A 21,175-nucleotide genomic window follows, 5' to 3' on the forward strand; every position below is an offset into this window, starting at 1 on the left:
CCCCCACCTCTCGCTCTTTCTGTCTCTCACCTCTCACTCTCTCTCCCCCACCTCTCTCTCTCTCTCTCTGTCCCCCACCTCTCTCTCTCTCTCTCTCTGTCCCCCACCTCTCTCTCTCTCTCTGTCCCCCACCTCTCTCTCTCTCTCTCTCTCTCTGTCCCTTCCACTCTCTGTCCCCCACCTCTCACTCTGTCCCCCACCCCTATGTTCCCCACCTCTCCCTCTGTCCCCCACCTCTCCCTCTGTCCCCCGCCTCTCCCTCTCTGTCCCCCGCCTCTCCCTCTCTGTCCCCGCCTCTCCCTCTCTGTCCCCGCCTCTCCCTCTCTGTCCCCGCCTCTCCCTCTCTGTCCCCGCCTCTCCCTCTCTGTCCCCGCCTCTCCCTCTCTGTCCCCCGCCTCTCCCTCTCTGTCCCCCGCCTCTCCCTCTCTGTCCCCCGCCTCTCCCTCTCTGTCCCCCGCCTCTCCCTCTCTGTCCTGCGCCTCTCCCTCTCTGTCCCCCGCCTCTCCCTCTCTGTCCCCCTCCTCTCTCTCTCTCTGTCCCCCTCCTCTCTCTCTCTCTGTCCCCCACCTCTCTCTCTCTCTGTCCCCCACCTCTCTCTCTCTCTGTCCCCCCCACCTCTCTCTCCCCCACCTCTCTCTCTGTCCCCCCACCTCTCTCTCTGTCCCCCACCTCTCTCTCTGTCCCCCCACCTCTCTCTCTCTCTCTCTCTCTGTCCCCCACCTCTCGCTCTCTCTGTCCCTCACCTCTCGCTCCCTCTGTCCCCCACCTCTCGCTCCCTCTGTCCCCCACCTCTCGCTCTCTCTGTCCCCCACCTCTCGCTCTCTCTGTCTCCCACCTCTCGCTCTCTCTGTCTCCCACCTCTCGCTCTCTCTGTCTCCCACCTCTCGCTCTCTCTGTCTCCCACCTCTCGCTCTCTCTGTCCCCCACCTCTCGCTCTCTCTGTCCCCCACCACTCGCTCTCTCTGTCCCCCACCACTCGCTCTCTCTGTCCCCCACCTCTCGCTCTCTCTGTCCCCCACCTCTCGCTCTCTCTGTCCCTCACCTCTCTCTCTCTCTGTCCCCCACCTCTCTCTCTCTCTCTGTCCCCCACCTCTCTCTCGCTCTCTGTCCCCACCTCTCTCTCTCTCTCTCTCTCTCTGTCCCTTCCACTCTCTGTCCCCCACCTCTCTCTCTGTCCCCCACCCCTATGTTCCCCACCTCTCCCTCTCTGTCCCCCGCCTCTCCCTCTCTGTCCCCCGCCTCTCCCTCTCTGTCCCCCGCCTCTCCCTCTCTGTCCCCCGCCTCTCCCTCTCTGTCCCCCGCCTCTCCCTCTCTGTCCCCCGCCTCTCCCTCTCTGTCCCCCGCCTCTCCCTCTCTGTCCCCCGCCTCTCCCTCTCTGTCCCCCGCCTCTCCCTCTCTGTCGCCCGCCTCTCCCTCTCTGTCGCCCGCCTCTCCCTCTCTGTCGCCCGCCTCTCCCTCTCTGTCCCCCGCCTCTCCCTCTCTGTCCCCCGCCTCTCCCTCTCTGTCCCCCGCCTCTCCCTCTCTGTCCCCCGCCTCTCCCTCTCTGTCCCCCGCCTCTCCCTCTCTGTCCCCCGCCTCTCCCTCTCTGTCCCCCGCCTCTCCCTCTCTGTCCCCCGCCTCTCCCTCTCTGTCCCCGCCTCTCCCTCTCTGTCCCCGCCTCTCCCTCTCTGTCCCCCGCCTCTCCCTCTCTGTCCCCCGCCTCTCCCTCTCTGTCCCCCGCCTCTCCCTCTCTGTCCCCCGCCTCTCCCTCTCTGTCCCCCGCCTCTCCCTCTCTGTCCCCCGCCTCTCCCTCTCTGTCCCCCGCCTCTCCCTCTCTGTCCCCCGCCTCTCCCTCTCTGTCCCCCGCCTCTCCCTCTCTGTCCCCCGCCTCTCCCTCTCTGTCCCCCGCCTCTCCCTCTCTGTCCCCCGCCTCTCCCTCTCTGTCCCACGCCTCTCCCTCTCTGTCCCACGCCTCTCCCTCTCTGTCCCACGCCTCTCCCTCTCTTTCGCCCGCCTCTCCCCCTCTGTCCCCCGCCTCTCCCCCTCTGTCCCCCGCCTCTCCCTCTCTGTCCCCCGCCTCTCCCTCTCTGTCCCCCGCCTCTCCCTCTCTGTCCCCCGCCTCTCCCTCTCTGTCCCCCGCCTCTCCCTCTCTGTCCCCCGCCTCTCCCTCTCTGTCCCCCGCCTCTCCCTCTCTGTCCCCCGCCTCTCCCTCTCTGTCCCCCGCCTCTCCCTCTCTGTCCCCCGCCTCTCCCTCTCTGTCCCCCGCCTCTCCCTCTCTGTCCCCCGCCTCTCCCTCTCTGTCCCCCGCCTCTCCCTCTCTGTCCCCCGCCTCTCCCTCTCTGTCCCCCGCCTCTCCCTCTCTGTCCCCCGCCTCTCCCTCTCTGTCCCCCGCCTCTCCCTCTCTGTCCCACGCCTCTCCCTCTCTGTCCCACGCCTCTCCCTCTCTGTCCCCCGCCTCTCCCTCTCTTTCGCCCGCCTCTCCCCCTCTGTCCCCCGCCTCTCCCCCTCTGTCCCCCGCCTCTCCCCCTCTGTCCCCCGCCTCTCCCCCTCTGTCCCCCGCCTCTCCCCCTCTGTCCCCCGCCTCTCCCTCTCTGTCCCCCGCCTCTCCCTCTCTGTCCCCCGCCTCTCCCTCTCTGTCCCCCGCCTCTCCCTCTCTGTCCCCCGCCTCTCCCTCTCTGTCCCCCGCCTCTCCCTCTCTGTCCCCCGCCTCTCCCTCTCTGTCCCCCGCCTCTCCCTCTCTGTCCCCCGCCTCTCCCTCTCTGTCCCCCGCCTCTCCCTCTCTGTCCCCCGCCTCTCCCTCTCTGTCCCCCGCCTCTCCCTCTCTGTCCCCCGCCTCTCCCTCTCTGTCCCCCGCCTCTCCCTCTCTGTCCCCCGCCTCTCCCTCTCTGTCCCCCGCCTCTCCCTCTCTGTCCCCCGCCTCTCCCTCTCTGTCCCCCCGCCTCTCCCTCTCTGTCCCCCGCCTCTCCCTCTCTGTCCCCCGCCTCTCCCTCTCTGTCCCCCGCCTCTCCCTCTCTGTCCCCCGCCTCTCCCTCTCTGTCCCCCGCCTCTCCCTCGCTGTCCCCCGCCTCTCCCTCGCTGTCCCCCGCCTCTCCCTCGCTGTCCCCCTCCTCTCCCTCGCTGTCCCCCGCCTCTCCCTCGCTGTCCCCCGCCTCTCCCTCGCTGTCCCCCGCCTCTCCCTCGCTGTCCCCCGCCTCTCCCTCGCTGTCCCCCGCCTCTCCCTCGCTGTCCCCCGCCTCTCCCTCGCTGTCCCCCGCCTCTCCCTCGCTGTCCCCCGCCTCTCCCTCGCTGTCCCCCGCCTCTCCCTCGCTGTCCCCCGCCTCTCCCTCGCTGTCCCCCGCCTCTCCCTCGCTGTCCCCCGCCTCTCCCTCGCTGTCCCCCGCCTCTCCCTCGCTGTCCCCCGCCTCTCCCTCGCTGTCCCCCGCCTCTCCCTCGCTGTCCCCCGCCTCTCCCTCGCTGTCCCCCGCCTCTCCCTCGCTGTCCCCCGCCTCTCCCTCGCTGTCCCCCGCCTCTCCCTCGCTGTCCCCCGCCTCTCCCTCGCTGTCCCCCGCCTCTCCCTCGCTGTCCCCCGCCTCTCCCTCGCTGTCCCCCGCCTCTCCCTCGCTGTCCCCCGCCTCTCCCTCGCTGTCCCCCGCCTCTCCCTCGCTGTCCCCCGCCTCTCCCTCGCTGTCCCCCGCCTCTCCCTCGCTGTCCCCCGCCTCTCCCTCGCTGTCCCCCGCCTCTCCCTCGCTGTCCCCCGCCTCTCCCTCGCTGTCCCCCGCCTCTCCCTCGCTGTCCCCCGCCTCTCCCTCGCTGTCCCCCGCCTCTCCCTCGCTGTCCCCCGCCTCTCCCTCGCTGTCCCCCGCCTCTCCCTCGCTGTCCCCCGCCTCTCCCTCGCTGTCCCCCGCCTCTCCCTCGCTGTCCCCCGCCTCTCCCTCGCTGTCCCCCGCCTCTCCCTCGCTGTCCCCCGCCTCTCCCTCGCTGTCCCCCGCCTCTCCCTCGCTGTCCCCCGCCTCTCCCTCGCTGTCCCCCGCCTCTCCCTCGCTGTCCCCCGCCTCTCCCTCGCTGTCCCCCGCCTCTCCCTCGCTGTCCCCCGCCTCTCCCTCGCTGTCCCCCGCCTCTCCCTCGCTGTCCCCCGCCTCTCCCTCGCTGTCCCCCGCCTCTCCCTCGCTGTCCCCCGCCTCTCCCTCGCTGTCCCCCGCCTCTCCCTCGCTGTCCCCCGCCTCTCCCTCGCTGTCCCCCGCCTCTCCCTCGCTGTCCCCCGCCTCTCCCTCGCTGTCCCCCGCCTCTCCCTCGCTGTCCCCCGCCTCTCCCTCGCTGTCCCCCGCCTCTCCCTCGCTGTCCCCCGCCTCTCCCTCGCTGTCCCCCGCCTCTCCCTCGCTGTCCCCCGCCTCTCCCTCGCTGTCCCCCGCCTCTCCCTCGCTGTCCCCCGCCTCTCCCTCGCTGTCCCCCGCCTCTCCCTCGCTGTCCCCCGCCTCTCCCTCGCTGTCCCCCGCCTCTCCCTCGCTGTCCCCCGCCTCTCCCTCGCTGTCCCCCGCCTCTCCCTCGCTGTCCCCCGCCTCTCCCTCGCTGTCCCCCGCCTCTCCCTCGCTGTCCCCCGCCTCTCCCTCGCTGTCCCCCGCCTCTCCCTCGCTGTCCCCCGCCTCTCCCTCGCTGTCCCCCGCCTCTCCCTCGCTGTCCCCCGCCTCTCGCTCTGTCTCTGTCCCTTCCACTCTCTGCCCCCCACCTCTCTCTCTCTCTCTGCCCCCACCTCTCTCTCTCTGTCCCTTCCACTGTCTCTCTCTGCCCCCACCTCCCTCTCTCTGTCCCTTCCACTTTCTGTCCCCCACCTCTCTCTCTCTACCCCACCTCTCTCTCTCTCTCGCTACCCCACATCTCTCTCTCTCTACCCCACCTCTCTCTCTCGCTCCCCCACATCTCTCTCTCTCTACCCCACCTCTCTCTCTCGCTCCCCCACCTCTCTCTCTCTGTCCCCCACCTCTCCCTCTCTCTGTCCCTTCCACTCTCTGTCCCCCACCTCTCTCTCTCTCTGTCCCTTCCACTCTCTGTCCCCGACCTCTCTCTCTCTCTCTCTCTCTCTCTCTCTCTCCCTTCCACTCTCTGTCCCCCACCTCTCTCTCTCTCTTCCCCCCCCCCCCAACTCTTTCTCTCTCTGTCCCCCACCTCTCTCTCTCTCTGTCCCTTCCACTCTCTGCACCCCACCTCTCTCTCTCTGTCTCCCACCTCTCTCGCTCTTTGTCCCCATCTCTCTCTCTCGCTCTCTGCCCCCCATCTCTCTCTGTCAAGCGACACGCTGGCACAGTGGTTAGCACTGCTGCCTCACAGCACCAGGTACCTGGGTTCAATTCCGGCCTTGGGCGACTGTCTGGGGAGTTTGCACTTTCTCCCCGTATCTGCGTGGGTTTCCTCAGGGTGCTCCGTTTTTTTCCCACAATCCCAAGATGTGAAGGTTAGGTGGATTGGCCAATGCAGAATTGCCCCTTAATGTCCTAGATGTGCATGGTTGTTGGGATTACGGGGCTCGGGTGGGGGATTGGGCCTAGGTAGCGGGTTCTTTCAGAGGGTCGAATGGGCTGAATGGCCTCGGGCACTGCAGGAATTCCCCGGTTTCCCCACCTATCTCTCTCGGGTCCAGTTGCCCTCGAGCCGTTTCGTCGACCTGCCCTGGGTTTGGAACCTATTTGGAAATGGCGAGCCAGAGGCTTTCAAGGCCTATAATGCACACATGTGTACAGATAGACGTGTATACACACATGTGTACAGATAGACGTGTATACACATATGCGCAAACACATAAGCAGGCGCAAAGAGACAAGAAATATAGACAGATAAGCACAGAGCTATGTAGATCAACACACAGCCATCGCGACACTAAGCCAGAGGGAGGTGTAATAAATGCAGGCTGGAGGGGCTGAATGGCCTACCCTTGCTCCTTTCTCGTATGCTCGTACATAATGAATAAATGGAAAGCCACAGGCCGGGACGTTGTAATAAACAGAGACAGCTGCAGAGTCACAGCAGCGGAAAGGAAAGGCTTGCTTGTTGATTTCATTCCAATTCATTTAAAGAGTCTGGAGGGAGAAAACAGGATGAAGAGGGTGGTGCTGAAATGCACATTCCCTTGAAATCACTCAATCCTGTATTTCCTTTAGAGCGTCAGTTCACTGTCGTTTGAGCCATCTATTGTACCCATCTCCTCCGCATGTCTCTGTCTCTCCCTCTCTTCCTCTTGTCGCCAACTGCCTTTCTCATTGTTTGACCCTCGCTGTCTCTATAGCTCGCTCACTCACTCCCTCTCTCTCTCTCTCCCTCCCTAGCTGTCTCATTCTGTCTGTCATTAGCTCTATGCCCTTCACTAACTGACTCCATTTCTCTTTCTCTCACTGACCCCACCTCTCCCTTTCCCTCCTTCCCAATCCCTTGTTTTCTCTCTCTCTCTCCATCCTCTCCTGGCTCTCTTTCCCCACCCCTGTCCACTCTCTTTGTCCCCTAATGACCTCCCTCGCTCAGTCCCCATCTATTTTGGGTTGCTCCCTTTGTCCCCACCCTTCGTTCTCTCTCTATCTCCTCATCCCTCACTCTCTCTCACTCTCTCTGCCCCACCTATCTCCCGCTCTCTTTTTCATTTCTCTATCTCTCTCCCTCTGACCCCACCCCTCACTTTCTGTCATCACCTTTCGCTCTTTGTCACCGCCTATACCTCTTTGATTCTGTCCTCACGCATTTTTCTCTCTGTCCCCACCGATTGATCGCTATCTTCCCACCGAACTCTTGCTCTCTGACCCCAGTGATCTGTCTGTCTCTCTCTCTCTGTCCCCACCTATCACTCTCTCTCTCTCTCTCTGACCTCAGACCATAAGATATAGGAGCAGAATTAGGCCACTCGGCCCATCGAGTCTTCTCCGCCATTGAATCATGGCTGATATTTTTCTCATCCCCATTCTCCTGCCTTCTCCCCATAACCCCTGATCCCCTTATTAATTGAGAATCTATCTATCTCTGTCTTAAAGACACTCAGTGATTTAGCCTCCACAGCCTTCTGCGGCAAAGAATTCCACAGATTCACCACCCTCTGGCTGAAAAAATTCCTCCTCATCTCTGTTTTGAGGGATCGCCCCTTTAATCTGAGATGGTGTCCTCTGGTTCTCGTTTTTCCTACAAGTGGGAACATCCTCTCCACGTCCACTCTATCCAGACCTCGCAGTATCCTGTAAATTTCAATAAGATCCCATTCCTCATATGACAAGCTCTTCATTCCAGGGATCATTCTTGTGAACCTCTTCTGGACCCTTCCCAAGAACAGCACATCCTTCTTTAGACACGGGGCCCAAAACTGCTCACAATACTCCAAATGGGGTCTGACCAAAGCCTTACACAGCCTCAGAAGTACATCCCTGGTCTTGTATTCTAGCCCTCTCGACATGAATGCTAACATTGCATTTATCTTCCTAACTGCTGACTGAACCTGCACGTTAACCTTAAGAGAATCTTGAACAAGGACTCCCAAGTCCCTTTGTGCTTCTGATTTCCAAAGCATTTCCCCATTTAGAAAAGCCTATGCCTAAATTCCTCCTTCCAAAGTGCATAACCTCTTTACCACATTGTATTCCATCTGCCACTTCTTTGCCCACTCTCCTAGCCTGTCCAAATCCTTCTGCAGCCCCCTGCTTCCTCAATACTACCTCTGTATCTACAGATCTTTGTATCATCTGCAAACTTTAAAAAAATAAATTTAGAGTACCCAATTCTTTTTTTCTAACTAAGGGGCAATTTAGTGTGGCCAATCCACCTACCCTGCACATCTTTGGGTTGTGGGGGCGAAACCCACGCAGACACGGGGAGACTGTGCAAACTCGAGACAGACAGTGACCCAGGGCCGGGATCGATCATAGACAGCAGTGCTAACCACTGCGCCACCTTGCCACCCTGTATCATGCAAATTTAGCAACAGTGCCTTCAGTTCCTTCTTCCAGATCATTAATAGATATTGTGAAAAGTTGTGGTCCCAGCACAGACCCCTGAGGCACACCACTAGTCACCGGCTGCCATCCTGAAAAAGACCCCTTTATCCCCACTCTCTGCCTTCTGCCAGTCAGCCAATCCTCTATCCATGCCAGGATCTTATCCTTAACACCATGAGCTCTTAACTTGTTTAACAGTCTCCTATGCGGCACCTTGTCAAAGGCCTTCTGGAAATCAAATAAATCATGTCCACTGTGTCATGGGAATGCCACTTTAAGAAATGTTTGGCTGCTCAAGTGGCTGCAGTGATGTCAGAGTATGGGTGGAGCTGAGCTCTGGCTCTGTTTTTTAGTTTCGCTTTGAGGGAAAGCTTGGGTGTGTCTGTGTTTTTTGGTTTTGTTTTCGTGTTGGAGCTGAAGCCAGCCAAAGAAGGTGTAATTTTGATCTCTCTGCCATCTTAAGACTATCTTTAGATCATTTGGTGAATTCAGAGTGATAACTGCTCTCAGTAGAGAATTTAAACCTGATGTGCTTCTGTAAAAAGGATTTTTGTCTTATAGATGTTAAAAGGAAAGTTTAAGGATTATTTTGAGTGTTGTATTCTTTGGGGGTTGTATTTGAATTGATGGTTGCTAAGATGTTCACTGTATGTTTTAAAAAGGTTAACTTGAGTTCATAGAATAAACATTGTTTTGCTTTAAAAAAAAGTTTCCATTTCTGCTATACCACACCTGTAGAGTGGGCCGTGTGCTCCCCATACCACAATATAGGAAAAGCTGTGGATCAGGTGAACTCCATGCTACACTTTGGAGTTTTCAAAACCGTGGCCCATAACAGCTGGTTCTCCATTGTCTAACTTCCTTGTTACTTCCTCAAAGAACTCTAACAGATTTGTCAGACATGACGTCCCTTTGACGAAGCCGTGCTGACTCAGTCCTATTTTATCATGCACTTCCAAGCACTCCGCGATCTCATCTTTTTAATGGACTCTAAAATCTGACCAATGACCAAAGTCAGGCTAACCGGCCTATAATTTCCCATCTTCTGCCTCCCTCCCATCTTAAACAGGGGTGTTACATTAGCCTCTTTCCAGTCCTCTGGGACCTTTCCTGCCTCCAGTGATTCCTGAAAGATCACAACCAATGCCTCCACAATTTCCTCAGCTATCTCTTTTAGGACCCTGGGGTGTAGTCCATCTGGTCCAGGTGATTTATCCACCTTCAGACCTTTCAGTTTCCCCAGAACCTTCTCCTTAGTAATGGTCACTGCACTCACCTCTGCCCACTGGTTCTCCTGGAGCTCTGGCATCCCACTGGTGTCTTCCACCATTAACTCTGATGCAAAGTAACTATTCAGTTCCTCTGTAATTTCTTTGTTTCCTATTATTACTTCTCCAGCCACATTTTCCAGTGATCCAATGTCTATTTTTGATTCTCTCTTACCTTTTATATATTGAAAAAAACTCTTCCTATCTTCTTTTCTATTTCTAGCTAGCTTGCACTCATACTTCATCTTCTCCCCCCTTATTGCTTTTTTAGTTGTCCTCTGCTCGCTTTTAAAGGCTTCCTAATCCTCTGGCTTCCCACTAATGCTCGCCACTTGGATGCCTTGTCCTCCCCTTAGCATGTTTCCTGCTCCTTGGGATGAATTTCTGTTGTGCCTCCCAAATAACCCCCCAAAACTCATGCCATTGCTGTTCCACTGTCTTCCCTGCTCGGCTCCCCTTCCAATCAACTCTGGCCAGCTCCTCCCTCATGTCTTTGTGGTTACCCTTATTTAATTGTAATACCGTTACATCTGATTCCAGCTTCTCCCTCCCAAACTGCAGGGTAAATTCTATCATATTGTGGTCACTGCTCCCTAAGGGTTCCTTCACCTTAAGTTCCCTAATCAAGTCTGCCTCATTACACATCACCAAATCCAGAATTGCCTGTTCCCTAGTAGGCTATGTCACAAGCTGCCCCCAAAAAACATCTCAGACATTTCACAAATTCCTTTTCTTGGGATCCACTACCAACCTGATTTTCCCAGTCCACCTACATATTGAAGTCGCCCATGATTATTGTAGTTGCCTTTTTACATGCCTTTTCTATCTCCTGATTTATTTTCTGCCCCACCTCCTGACTACTGCCAGGAGGCCGATACATAACTCCCATCAGGGTCTTTTTATCTTTGCAATTCCTCAACTCTACCCACAGAGATTCTACGCCTTCTGATCCTATATCGCTCCTTGCTATCGATTTAACTTTATTCCTTACTAACAATGCAACCCCGCCCCCTTTGCCCATCTGCTTGGCCTTTCGATAGAACACACATCCTTGTATATTTAGCCCTGAACCTCTTGCAACCACGTCTCTGTGATGCCCACAACATCGTACCGGCCAATTTCAATGTGCGCAACAAGCTCATTTACCTTGTCCAGTATACTGCGCAAATTTAGGTACAACACCCACGGTCCTGCATTGACCACCTCCCTTCTCACACTTGTCACCTTTTTTGCTCTGCCTGAGGGTGATGTTCTATTATTTTTTTCTCTATTTCCCCTTCAGTTATGACACCTAAGCTAACGCTCTGGTTCCCAACACCCTGCCATACCTTTTTAAAAAGTAAATTTAGTGTGTCCAATTCATTTTTTCCAATAAAGGGGCAATTTGGCGTGGCCAATCCACCTACCCTGCACATCTTTTGGGTTGTGAGGGCGAAACCCACGCAAATCCGGGGAGAATGTGCAAACTCCACACGGACAGTGACCCAAAGCCGGGATCGAACCTGGGACCTCGGCGCCGTGAGGCAGCAGGGCTAACCCTCTGCGCCACCGTGCTGCCCTCTCCCCTGCCATACCTCACCACTCATTTTCTGTCCATAGAACCCGAGAATTGCTACAGTGCAGGAGGCCATTCAGCCCATCGAGTCTGCACCGACCCTCTGCAAGAGCACCCTATCGAAGCCCACTCCGCCCACCCTATCCCTGCAACCCCACTTAACCTGCACATCTTTGGACTGTCATCACCTCTCCCTCTTTGTTGCCACCTAAATCTCTTTCTCTCTGTCCCCAACGATCCCTTTTTCTTCTCCCTCCCTCTCTCTCTCTCTCTCTCTCTCTCTCTCTCCCCGTCCCCACCAATCTCTTTCTCTCTTCCCCCCCCCCCCTCTCTCTCCATCCAAACTTATCTTCCTCTCTTTGACCCATCCCTTGACCTATCTGTCCTCCGCTCTCCTCTCTTTGACCCCTCCTCTCTTTCTCAGTCCCTGCTCTGTCTAACTCTGCCACTGTCCCTCCCCACTTTCCCGATCACCCCCCCCCCCCCCCCCCCCCCCCAATTATCTGCCAGTCCCTCCCATTACACCGGCTCCCCACTCCATCCAAGTTCCAATCTCTCCCGAATTTCTACGACAAATTCCATTTCCGACCTAGTGACATTCCAGGCTTTTTTGTTGTTGATCACAATGACATTTGTCAGTGAGACAATGCACGGTGAGGGGGCGGTGCGGAGAGCCAGATCAGCAACTATTATACAGCAACCAACATGAATCAGCCAGTCATGGGACACAGCAAAACGTTTTACACTGGGCTGCACACAGGAACCATCGAGAATACTCTCTTGCTCAAAAACATTCGTTCTCGATTGTGCACCCTCTCCATCCATCCCTCTCTCTCTCTCTCTTCCCCTCTCTCTCTCTCTCTCTCTCTCTCTCTCTCTCTCTCTCTCTCTCTCTCTTCCCCTCTCTCACTCCTCTCCCTTTTCCCCCTCTCTCTCTCTTCTTCTCTCTTCCCGCCTCTCTCACCCCTTCTCTCTCTCCCTTTCTACCCCCCTCTTTCCCTCCCCTGTTTTTCCTCCCTCACTCCCTCTCTCCATCCACCCTCTCTACCCCTTCCCTCCACTTCTCCCCCCACTCTCCCCTCTCCTTCCCCCCTCTCTCTCCCCCTCCCCTCTCACTCTCCCCCCTCTCTTTCTCTCCCTATCTCCTCCCCCTCCCTCCCTTCTCTGTCCCCCTTTCTCTCCACCCTCTCATTCCTCACTGCACACACTTGCAGTCTCTCTCTCTCTCTCTCTCTCTCTGTCTCCTGGTTCACTTCACATGTTTATTTGCTTTACTCTGTTGCCCCTGTGGGAATAATTTCTTAACGACTACTTATATTTGTTCAGGGCCTTTAATGTGTGAAAAACACCCCAATCGCTTTAGAACAAAATCTGACAGCGAGCCACCTGAGGAGATGTTGCAGTAGGTGACCAAAAGCTGGGTCGAAAAACGCGGTCTTTTGATCGAGCCAAGAACAGGAAAATTAGGAGCAGGGTAGGCCACCCGACCCCTCCACCTTGCTCCCCCACTTGATATGATCATGGCAGATCTGATCAACTCCACTTGCCTGCCTGTCTCTTACCCCCCCCCCCCCCCCCCCCCATATCTCCGGAGCTACTTAAAGAATAATTGAGACAGATTTAGGGTGCCTGCCTGTCTCTTACCCCCCCCCCCCCCAATATCTCCGGAGCTACTTAAAGGATAATTGAGACAGATTTAAGGCACAGTGGGGGGGGGGGGGGTTTGGAGAACCAATTGGAGGTGGCCCCTCTCTTCCCGAGCTTCAGGAGAGCGCCCAGAGATTAAGCAACCCGGGCGGGCACCTTGGCCACTATTCAATATCAAACAGAAAATGGAGCCGGGCCACCACATAAGGAGGAGAAACCCCCTCTGAAGTGTGACCACACCCTGGCAGGGAAAATCTGTAGAACATGGCCCCCGTCCTCCACCTGTGGACGGATCTGCCCCCCCCCCCCCCAACCTGTTTGCTGCTGAGCGCTTTTGATCTGCTCCAGAAAGCGGAAATGCCAGTCAACCTCTTCAATGACCATGGATGCCTGCCCATCTTGTCGGGGTTGTGGGGGAGGGTTAGGTGTCTCTTTTTCCTTTTCCTTTCGTTCACCGGATGTAGGGCGCCACTGCCTGGGCCCAGCATTTATTGCCCCTGAGAAGGTGGTGGGTGAGCCACCTTGTCGAACCTGTTGGCAGTCCCAGTGTGGTGTAGGCGACGCCCGCAGTGCCCCTGTCGTGGTTGGATACAACCAAGTGGGCTCCTTTCAGAGAGGGGGGGGCTGTTAAAAGTTGACACTTTGCTGTGGTGCAAGGGTGGGGGGAGGGGGGGGGGTCTAGAGTCACATTTAGGCCAGACCGAGAAAGGACGGAAGATTTGCATTCCGTAAAGAGGGGACATTAATGAACCAGATGGGGGTTTCATGGTTTAGACTTTTGATTCCAGATTCTTGCCAAAAGATTTTTGCCGGTCTTGGGGATGGTATGGAAATGCGGTCAGAAGCTCATCTCGAGGTCCAATATGACGCTACGGTTTGCGAACAAACCTGCTTTCCAGTCCCAGACCATCCCCAGGGAGAAGGATCCAGTTTAGTGGCCGGAAACGTGCAAAGTCCAAAGCGGGGGGCAGAAAATAAAATGGCTCCAGTCTGCCCGATACTGAATTGGAGGCGGTTTCCACCTACACAGCACCGCAACAAGCAGTCTGATCGTTTAGGGGCGGTCAAGGTATCACGAGAGGTGACGTGGTGCTGTGGTTGGATGCCCTCAGTCAAAGGGGCAGGATTCCCCAATCTCGTCCATGGCGGGATCCGCCGTTGCAAGCGAGAATGGAAAATATGGCATTCCCGCCAAAACCTCATTCGCCGTCGGTGGCACTGGAAGATCTGCGTGGGTTTCCTCCGGGTGCTCCGGTTTCCTCCCATAGTCCAAAGATGCACACGTTTGGTGGATTGGCCATGATAAATTGCCCTTAGTGTCCAAAAATAAAAGTTTAGTTGCAGTGAGGAAAAAGGCTCTCACTGGAAAAAGGCAGTGAGAGCCTTTTTCCTCGGATGGTGATGTCTGGCACGAGGGGACATAGCTTTAAATTGCGGGGAGATAGATATAGGACAGATGTCAGAGGTAGGTTCTTTACTCAGAGAGTAGTAAGGGCATGGAAGGCCCTGCCTGCAACAGTAGTGGACTCGCCAACACTAAGGGCATTCAAATGGTCATTGGATAGACATATGGACAATAAGGGAATAGTGTAGATGGGCTTTCGAGTGGTTTCACAGGTCGGCGCAACATCGAGGGCCGAAGGGCCTGTACTGCGCTGTAATGTTCTATGTTCTATGGTACAGGGATAGGGTGGAGGTGTGGGTTCAGATAGGGTGTTCTTTCCAAGGGCCGGTGCAGACTCGGTGGGCCGAATGGCCTCCTTCTGCACTGTAAATTCTATGATTCTATGATCCCAGCCGCGAATGAGGACAGGAGGTTTCAGGCACGGATGCTGCCTTTTGGTTCACGTCACTGAGGGACAGCTCATCGGTGACAAAATAGGAAAGGGGGGGGCAGGCCAAGGATTGATCTGCGGTGGGGGGGGGGGGGGGAACGGCAACAGGAAGAGACCATTTCTGGCGATTCTCTGGCAGATGGTTAAGGATGGAAGCAGGCAAGAGGCATCCCACCCAGTCGGGTGACAACCGAGAGGCGTCGGAGGTGAGTTCGATTGTGACTTCGGTGAGATCCGTCTTGACACTGCGGCGAGCACGGTGGGGGAGAAACGGGCGCGGGGGGGGGGGGGGTGGAAACCTGATTAGAGGGGTTCGAATGTGGATTTCCGGGCAAAGTGGGCACAGATTTAGCGGCGATGGGGGAGGTGACAACATGGGACACCGGAGAGGAATAGGAGTTTGGAAGTTGCGGTTGAGGGGGAGGGGGGAGTCGAGAGTTGGTTTTGTTAGAAGTGAGGGGACGGCCATAGGATTAAGGAAGGACACCTGAGGGGAAAGAAAGATTATCAGCTAAAATGGGGGCCAGGCGGGGGGGGATGTGGATGGTCAGCAGTTAAAAACTTATAGAACATGGAACAGTAAAGCACATACAGGCCCTTCGGCCCACGATGTTGTGCCGACCATTTATCCTAATCCAAGATCAACCTAACCTGGACCCCTTCAATTTACTGTTGTCCATGTGGCTGTCCAAGAGTCGCTTAAATGTCCCCAATGACTCTGACTCCACCACCTCTGCTGGCAGTTCATTCCACACACCCACCACTCTCTGTAAAGAACCGACCTCTGACATCTCCCCTGTACCTTCCTCCAATCACCTTCAAATTATGTCCCCCCGTGACAGCCATTTCCACCCTGGGGAAAAGTCTCTGGCTATCCACTCTATCCATGCCGCTCATCAGTTATGTCGCACTTTTCCTGACCAACGCACTCGCAAAGCGTTTTACAACCATTTATCTTGTTTCTGAAGTGTAGGCCAGAGGTTTACGCCCCCCCCTCAATCCCCCTTCCAGCAACCCTGGAGGTGGGTGAATTGAAATTGTATGAATGGGATTCCCTCCTGGATCCTACCATCTACCCCAACCTGATGACAAAAGTCTCCATCGGGGCATGCAGGACCTCTGAGGAGAAGCCCGGCCTTGTCCCAGTTAAGGCTTTTAAATGGCCACTTTCCCTGCCCAATTTCTAGGCTGGCGGGCAGATCGAGGGTGCGGGGAGAATCCTGATATTGAACCAAGTTTGATCCTGGGTGGTAAACATTTGTTGGGGGTGGAGGGATGCTCTAGCAGGAGCCCTCTTCTGACAGGAGACACCTGTTGACCTCCCACCCTCCCTCCCTACCTCTCTTCCGACCCTGCCCATCCCCCCTCCCCCCCCCCCCCCCCCTCCTGTGGCATTCCCGACCCGCCATTCCTGCGGCATTCCCGACCCGCCATTCCTGCCGATTCTCTGGCTACGATCAGGTGGTTAAGGATGGAAGCAGGTGAGAGGAGTCCCACCCAGCTGGACCCCGGTCACTTCGACTTTCCTCCAGTTCCCGTTACTTATGCTAAAGGCAGTTAGCTGCAGTGCCTCTCCCGGCCACTGTGGCGCTGTCCCTGGAATGGCGGGAGAGCAGGGGGCCAATCTGAATGGCCGTCGTGACAGCCCTCCAAGGCGGGGCTCCCTCTCAGAGATGGGTGTACGTCCTATCCTGCCTTCCCCTGTACAGCGTGAAATTGCACTGGTGCCCGGGCTCGCTGGAGTCGGCAGGGATCTGTTCATCTGCACCGACCCGGGGACCCTCTTTCCCCCCCGGCGCCAACCTGAAAATCCTGGCTATTCGTGTCAGTCAGAAATGCGCGGCCAATTCACACCAAACAACTGTTCACTAATGACCAGTTAATTTCTATTTCTTATGATATCGACTGAGGGATAAATATTGGCCTGGACACCAGAAACTCCTCTTCGAACCAGGGGCCATGGGATCTTTTGTGTCAACCCACAGCAAACAAATGGGGGGGAGATTCTGTTTAGCGCCAGCGCTTGAGAGATGGCATCTTAGACAGTGCAGTGTTCCCTCAGCACTTGTGAAGTTCATACGTTCTCCACGTGTCCGCATGGATTTCCTCCGGTTTCCTCCCAAAGTCCAAAGATGTGCAGGTTAGGTGGGGTTATGGAGATTGGACTGGGAAGTGGGCCGAGGTGGGGTGCCCTTTCAAAGGGTTGTTGCAGACTTGATGGGCCGAATGGCTTCTTTCTGCACTGTAGCGATTCTATGGTTCGACGAGGAAAACATTTTTCTCTTGGGGGTTTTGTGATTGGAATTCTTGGGCAGCACGGTAGCACAAGTGGATAGCACTGTGGCTTCACAGCGCCAGGGTCCCAGGTTCGATTCCCCGCTGGGTCACTGTCTGTGCGGAGTCTGCACGTTCTCCCCGGGTCTGCGTGGGTTTCCTCCGGGTGCTCCAGTTTCCTCCCACAGTCCAAATACGTGCACATTAGGTGGATTGGCCGTGATAAATTGCCCTTAGTGACCAAAAAGGTTAGGAAGATAAGGTGGAAATGAGGGCTTAAGTGGGTCAGTGCAGACTCAATGGGCCGAATGGCCTCCTTCTGCACTGTATGTTCTATTTAAGGCGGAGGGAATAGACTCTTGTTAGGTAAGGGAATCAAAGGTGGGGGGTGGTAGACGGCTTTATAAAACGCAGAAACACAACCGGATCTTATTGAACGACGGAGCAGACTCGAGGGGCTGACTAGCCAACTCCTGCTCATACCTGGTATGTTCGCATTAACCTTTTCTGAGCACCCAATGTCTTTTGCTCATTAACTGCTGAAGAAAATGAAACCAGGTGGGCCTATGGATAGTCAGAGGCTTTTCCCCAGGGTAGAGGGGTCAATTACTAGGGGGCATAGGTTTAAGGTGAGAGGGGCAAAGTTTAGAGTAGATGTACGAGGCAAGTTTTTTACGCAGAGGGTAGTGGGTGCCTGGAACTCACTACCGGAGGAGGTAGTGGAGGCAGGGACGATAGGGACATTTAAGGGGCATCTTGACAAATATATGAATAGGATGGGAATAGAAGGATACGGACCCAGGAAGTGTAGAAGATTGTAGTTTAGTCGGGCAGTATGGTCGGCACGGGCTTGGAGGGCCGAAGGGCCTGTTCCTGTGCTGTACTTTTCTTTGTTCTTTGTTCTCCCAAACATGGTGGTGAGCCCAGAGCAAAGCGAGGAGAGACGGGAGAGAAACCAGGGAAAAAGGTGGGGTTTCGGGCTGGATGGGGTCAGTTTCATGGGAAGGGAGGCAGCAGATTGGTTGGTCTCCAAATGACGTCCATGATGTTCCTCATACTAAGCGTCAGAGATGAGACCCCGCGCCGTCCCTAGAGACGTGAGGTGCACTCTCGCTGGGCCCGTTTTCCCTCTAACGCTCTCTGCGCTGCACTCTAACAATAATCTTTATTATTGTCACAAGTAGGCTTACATTAACACTGCAATAAAGTTACTGTGAAAATCCCCTAGTCGCCACATTCCAGCACCTGTTTGGGTCACGAGGGAGAATCCAAAATGTCCAATTCACCTTACAATTCTAGGGCAGCACGGTAGCATTGTGGATAGCACAATTGCTTCACAGCTCCAGGGTCCCAGGTTCGATTCCGGCTTGGGTCTCTGTCTGCGCGGAGTCTGCACATCCTCCCCGTGTGTGCGTGGGTTTCCTCCGGGTGCTCCGGTTTCCTCCCACAGTCCAAAGATGTGCAGGTTAGGTGGATTGGCCGTGATAAATTGCCTTTAGTGTCCAAAATTGCCCTTGGTGTTGGGTGGGGTTACTGGGTTATGGGGATAGGGTGGAGGTGTTGACCTTGGGTAAGGTGCTCTTTCCAAGAGCCGGTGCAGACTCGATGGGCCGAATGGCCTCCTTCTGCACTGTAAATTCTGTGATAATCTATGATCCCTTACAATTGCGTTTTCTTCCCTGTGTCTTCAGGCTGCGTTCTTCATCTTTGGGGGCGGAGGAGGAGGGCTTAACTGGTGAAGTCCCTTTTCCAGTGAATGGGCAATGCCTGTGCCCCAAGGAATGGAAAGAGAGCACTTGCCCCAGCAAGGGTTGGGAGCACACCCAGCCACCCACACACACACACTGCCCCTCAAACATCCCTGAGTGAGAGGTCGGCGCCCCCACGGCGCAAGCAGGGCCAGTTGTGAGTGAGAGGTCAGATCCTGCCCACCCCCCTCTTGACTAAGCCAGAGGCTGGAGCCCCCCGGCAGGAGGCTAAAGACCCCATGCCTGAGTGAGAGAGCGAGATGGCAACAAATGTGTCTCACTGTTTGCCTCTGTCTCTCTAATCCACCTAACCATTTGCTGCTTTTCAATTCTCTCTCCGCCTCTCTCACTTTCTCTCACTCTCTCTCTCTCTCTCTTTTCCCCTCACTCTGTGTTGCCATGTCTGCACCAGCAAGAAGGAAGTGCCTAATCAGGAGACGATGTATCATGGAAAAACAAATAAAAGTGTTCCTTTCACCGTGGCACTTGCTCACCAAACTGACTCCATCCCTGTCTCTCTCTCTCTCTCTCCCCCTCTGTCTCCCTCTGTCTCTTGCTGTGTTTCTCTTTCGTGCTTACTCTCACTCAGTGACTCATTCTAACTCCCGGTGGTCTGTCTCCTTTTCTTTTTCCCTGTCCTTGTCCCTCGCTCACTCTGTCTCTCGCTCAGTGTCTTTCTCAGCCTCTTCTCCGTCCCTCTGTCTCTCGTCTTTCTCCCTCTCTCTCTCTGAGCAACTTTGCATCCAGCTCCCTCCCCCAGTCTCCCATCAGATCGAGCCCCTCGTACTTTTGGCACACAATTGGCGTTTTTGAACAGAGGATTCCAAAAGAAAACAGATTTAAACCTACCATGGTCGTCACAGCTCCTCCTTGCCGTCTCCTTCATCTTCGGCGGAGGGCGAGGATGCCCACCTTGAGTCGCGGTGGGATTCTGCGGTGGCTTTGCCTCAGAGAACGAGACTGTGTAGCGTTTGTGTGAGAGGGTAACAGACGCCTTTCAATCCCGTCTGATCTGACACACACACACAGACACACACACACACACACACAGAGTCCCAAAGCTCACTTCTACAGTTCTCTTGGCAGTTTCTAGATTTCCCCCTGCTTGCTCCCACACAAGGGGAGGGGATAGGAGTTAGGGGGGGGGGGGGGGTTCTCCTAGTTTTAATAGTTTCAAATTCTCTTGCTGTTCAGCGAAAGAGAGAGGAGGTATGGCCGGGCCGGGGGAAGGGACAGCACAATCAGCCTGAGGGGGATTTTCGACAACCAACGGAAAAGGACCCCACTGAGATCACCGCATGCTGTGTGTGGCCCCCCTCCGCCTGGGAGGCTGTGGTTGTAAGAGGTTAGCCTGTGACAGAGGCACCATTAATACAGCAAAGTGGGAGGTGCGAGAGAGGGGGGGGGGGGGGGGGTGGGGGGGGCTGCTGTGGGGAGGAAAGGGAATGGTTCACATCACCGTCAGCGGGCAAGGTAATGTAGTGGGAATGTTACTGGACTAATAATCCGAGGCCTGGACCAATGTACCGTCTAATATTCCTCCTTTGGAGTGTACGGACGATTCTGTTAAGTGCCTGGCCCCGTTAAGTTAATAAAAAAGGTAAAGTTGCCATAGTCCCAGATGACCAGATACTGCTTTCCCCTTTGAGGGGGGAGAGCTGACTGGTGGTGATTTAACCTGAGGATCACCAAGCCTCCGGTGAGGGGCAAGGTTGAAAAGGTGGAGCCTTCGTGCATAACCTCAGCCGGTACGGGAATTGAACCCGCGCTGCTGGCCTCGCTCTGCATCACAAACCAGCGTCAAGCCAACTGAGCTAAACCGGCCTAAGCAGCAACTTGCTAGTTGTCCTGCAGCCATGCGACTGAGCAACTCAGAGGGAACATTGATTCCCCCGGTCTATAAAATCGCCGCCCTTACCCGGTCTGGCCTACATGGGACACCCGACCCACGTAAAGGCAGACTGTCAAAGCTTCTTTAGGTACTTGGAAGAGGAAATGGGTAGCCAGGGCAATCTTAAGCCCAAGACTGGTTGGGGCAGGAGAATTTACAGTGGAGAGCGGGGCAACTAAACGGTTACTTTGCGGCTGTCTTCACAGGAGAAGATACAGAAAATCTCTCTGCAATAACACACGGGGGACACCGCAATTGATATCCCGTGGGACCCGTGGAATCCGAGCTCCCCCATTAGTGAGCGGAGGCCTGCCCAGCTAGGGGTGAGCCCGGACTGGCACCGGCATGATCAGTAGTCGCAGTTGGAACTGTAGGCCGTGTTGCAGCCTTTGTGTTGCTTAATTAGTAAAATAAGTAAAGTCGCCATCGTCCTGTGGTGGTATGTATTAGGGGTAATACTGTACACCATGAATGCCGAGGAGCTATTGGAGGACAGATGCTGGATCCCGATTGGATCTGCCGCCTACTGGGCTCCACCCAGATAGGCGGGGTATAAGAACCCGGTTTACTCCCCGCAGCTGCGTTCTGTGACTGAGCTGCTGGGGAACAAGTCTGCTCAATAAAGCCTCGATTGAAGTTCTCTACGTCTCGCCTCGTGTGTGATCGATGGTGCTACATGTCCCAAATGACCTTGGGCTGCTTTCCCCTTTGAGGGTGATTTAATCTGAGGATCACCACACCTCAGGCGGGGGACAAGGTTGAGAAGGCAGGGCCTTCATGAATAACCTCAGCTGGTATGGGAATTGGACCTGCGCTGTTGAACGCGCTCTGCATCATAGAATTTACAGTGCAGAAGGAGGCCATTCGGCCCATCGAGTCTGCACCGGCTCTTGGAAAGAGCACCCAAGGTCAACACCTCCACCCTATCCCCATAACCCAGTAACCCCACCCAACCCTAAGGGCAATTTTGGACACTAAGGGCAATTAATCGTGGCCAATCCACCTAACCTGCACAGCTTTGGACTGTGGGAGGAAACCGGA

At 55.8% G+C, this 21,175-nt stretch overlaps 1 protein-coding gene across 1 annotated transcript in view; it reads right to left on the reverse strand.

Annotated features, from left to right (window-relative positions):
- The window catches only part of LOC140417928 (uncharacterized), a 208,573-nt gene extending 189,156 nt beyond the window's left edge, over positions 1–19,417 (reverse strand). Inside the window, exon 1 of the mRNA XM_072501359.1 lies at positions 19,093–19,417. Coding sequence (XP_072357460.1) covers positions 19,093–19,095 — 3 coding nt within the window. The 5' untranslated portion in view covers positions 19,096–19,417. The remainder of the gene's footprint in view (positions 1–19,092) is intronic.
- Between the last annotated feature and the right edge of the window lie 1,758 nt (positions 19,418–21,175).

Source organism: Scyliorhinus torazame, chromosome 5, assembly GCF_047496885.1.
Source record: "Scyliorhinus torazame isolate Kashiwa2021f chromosome 5, sScyTor2.1, whole genome shotgun sequence".
NCBI classification, from domain to species: domain Eukaryota; kingdom Metazoa; phylum Chordata; class Chondrichthyes; order Carcharhiniformes; family Scyliorhinidae; genus Scyliorhinus; species Scyliorhinus torazame.